Below are 1624 nucleotides of genomic sequence, written 5' to 3'. Positions count from 1 at the left end.
AGGGCAGAGGGTAAAGCCACGCCCCTCGACAGCTTACCCAAGAGATGGGCCGCCACCCACACCTCCGATTCCAGCCATTCAGTGCGGGACCCCGAACTGGATGGAGCGCACAGCAGCAAAGTCTACCTTGACAGGCAAGAGAAACGTCGGCAGTTTGAAATGAAAAGGAAACTTCACTACAGCGAAGGAAAGAACATCAAACTCGCCCGACAACTGATTTCCAGAGATCTACTGCATGACTACGAGGATGATAATAACGAAGAAAGTTCGCATGTCATCAGCCACGACAAGACTACCACCCAGGAAGAAGCAGAGCAAGGCGCCACCAGCGACGAAGGCCTGCAGACACAGACCTGCTGCTACCACGGTGATGATGACGAAGACGACAAGTAGATCGGGTTTGATCGAGTAGACAATGCTCGATCCACGCTGCAATTGTTGGATCCACAACTTGTTCCTGTAATCTTCAGCTTCTTGTTCTGTGCAGCTCGTGCAAGTACTGAATTACTTACCAGTTACATTGCACTGTGATAATTCAATGGTAAACATAGCAAATAATAGCTTAACTGGAAAAAATCTCCGCTTGGTACTCTGGTTCTTTGCCATAAAGACCGATTCTGATATTCGTCTAAAACCCCATTACTTTGAGTAAATTGTTCCTTACCTTACATGTACATAGTATACAGCCTTTGATGTGTTAAAGGTTTAAAAAGGGTGGGGGGGACTAATTTATATTCACTTCTAGCCATACTAGCTTTAATAGAAACCGTTTTGTGACAAAGGGAAAATGCTATTGGTATAGTGGGTTATGTAGTCTGATGAATATTCAGGCTGCAAAACACTTGTCTTCAGGGTGATCAGCCTGTTTAATTGAGAGGGAATATATTATAACAGTTATTGTTGCATTTTAGCTTTAAATTTTATCTTAATTTGCTTTCAGTGTTTACAAGAAAATGACTAAATGTTTTCTTATTTAAAAAAGTCCTTTTCCCATGAATTATCAGGTTAAAATTGTTCCAATGTCCACTGCCTGTGTGCACTATATGGGCAGATTTGATATCAATTATCCTTGAAAGTCTAATGTTATCTCAGTGGTCCCTTCTCCAGACCTGTCTTGCCCTCTCCTCTCCACTCTTTATTTCCTCATCCCCAGGAAGTCTTGCCCTCTCCACCCTTTGTTCCCTCATGCCCCAAGAGGACTGAGGAAACAAAGGGTGGAGAGAGTAAGACAGGTCTGGAGAAGGGACCACTGAGATAACATTAGACTTTCAAGGATAACTGATATCAAATCTGCCCATATAGTGCACACAGGCAGTGGACATTGGAACAATTTTAACCTGATAATTCATGGAAAAAGGACTATTTTTTATAAGAAAATGTTTAGTCGTTTTATTGTAAACATTGAAAGCAAATTAAGATAAAATTCACTTTCACTTTTCTGGGGCATACACAGCACAGTTTTTATGGAGTATCATAGATGGTAAAAACATTAGAAACCCTTCCTTCTCTCAAATATTCTCTCATTTGTTTCCACAGTGTCACTTCTGTTTCAAACATCATGGCCCCCTCAGTCTTCTAAGATGTGGAGAAAATAGACTGCATAGCAGAAGTGTAGTAGTCAGGA

General features: G+C 41.6%; 1 protein-coding gene across 1 annotated transcript; it reads left to right on the top strand.

Annotated features, from left to right (window-relative positions):
• Positions 1–2: 2 nt before the first annotated feature.
• LOC104999767 (protein phosphatase inhibitor 2-like) lies at positions 3–576 on the top strand (the record flags this gene model as incomplete). The annotated part of the gene is made up of 1 exon (XM_010855357.1): positions 3–576. A coding segment is annotated over one exon (391 nt), but the record flags the coding sequence as incomplete, so codon positions are not given.
• Positions 577–1624: the final 1048 nt, after the last annotated feature.

Source organism: Bison bison, unplaced genomic scaffold (genome assembly GCF_000754665.1).
Source record: "Bison bison bison isolate TAMUID 2011002044 unplaced genomic scaffold, Bison_UMD1.0 scf7180017853753, whole genome shotgun sequence".
Taxonomy (NCBI): domain Eukaryota; kingdom Metazoa; phylum Chordata; class Mammalia; order Artiodactyla; family Bovidae; genus Bison; species Bison bison.
The sequence above is the reverse complement of the archived record's forward strand: the minus strand, read 5'-3'. Positions and strand labels throughout refer to the sequence as shown.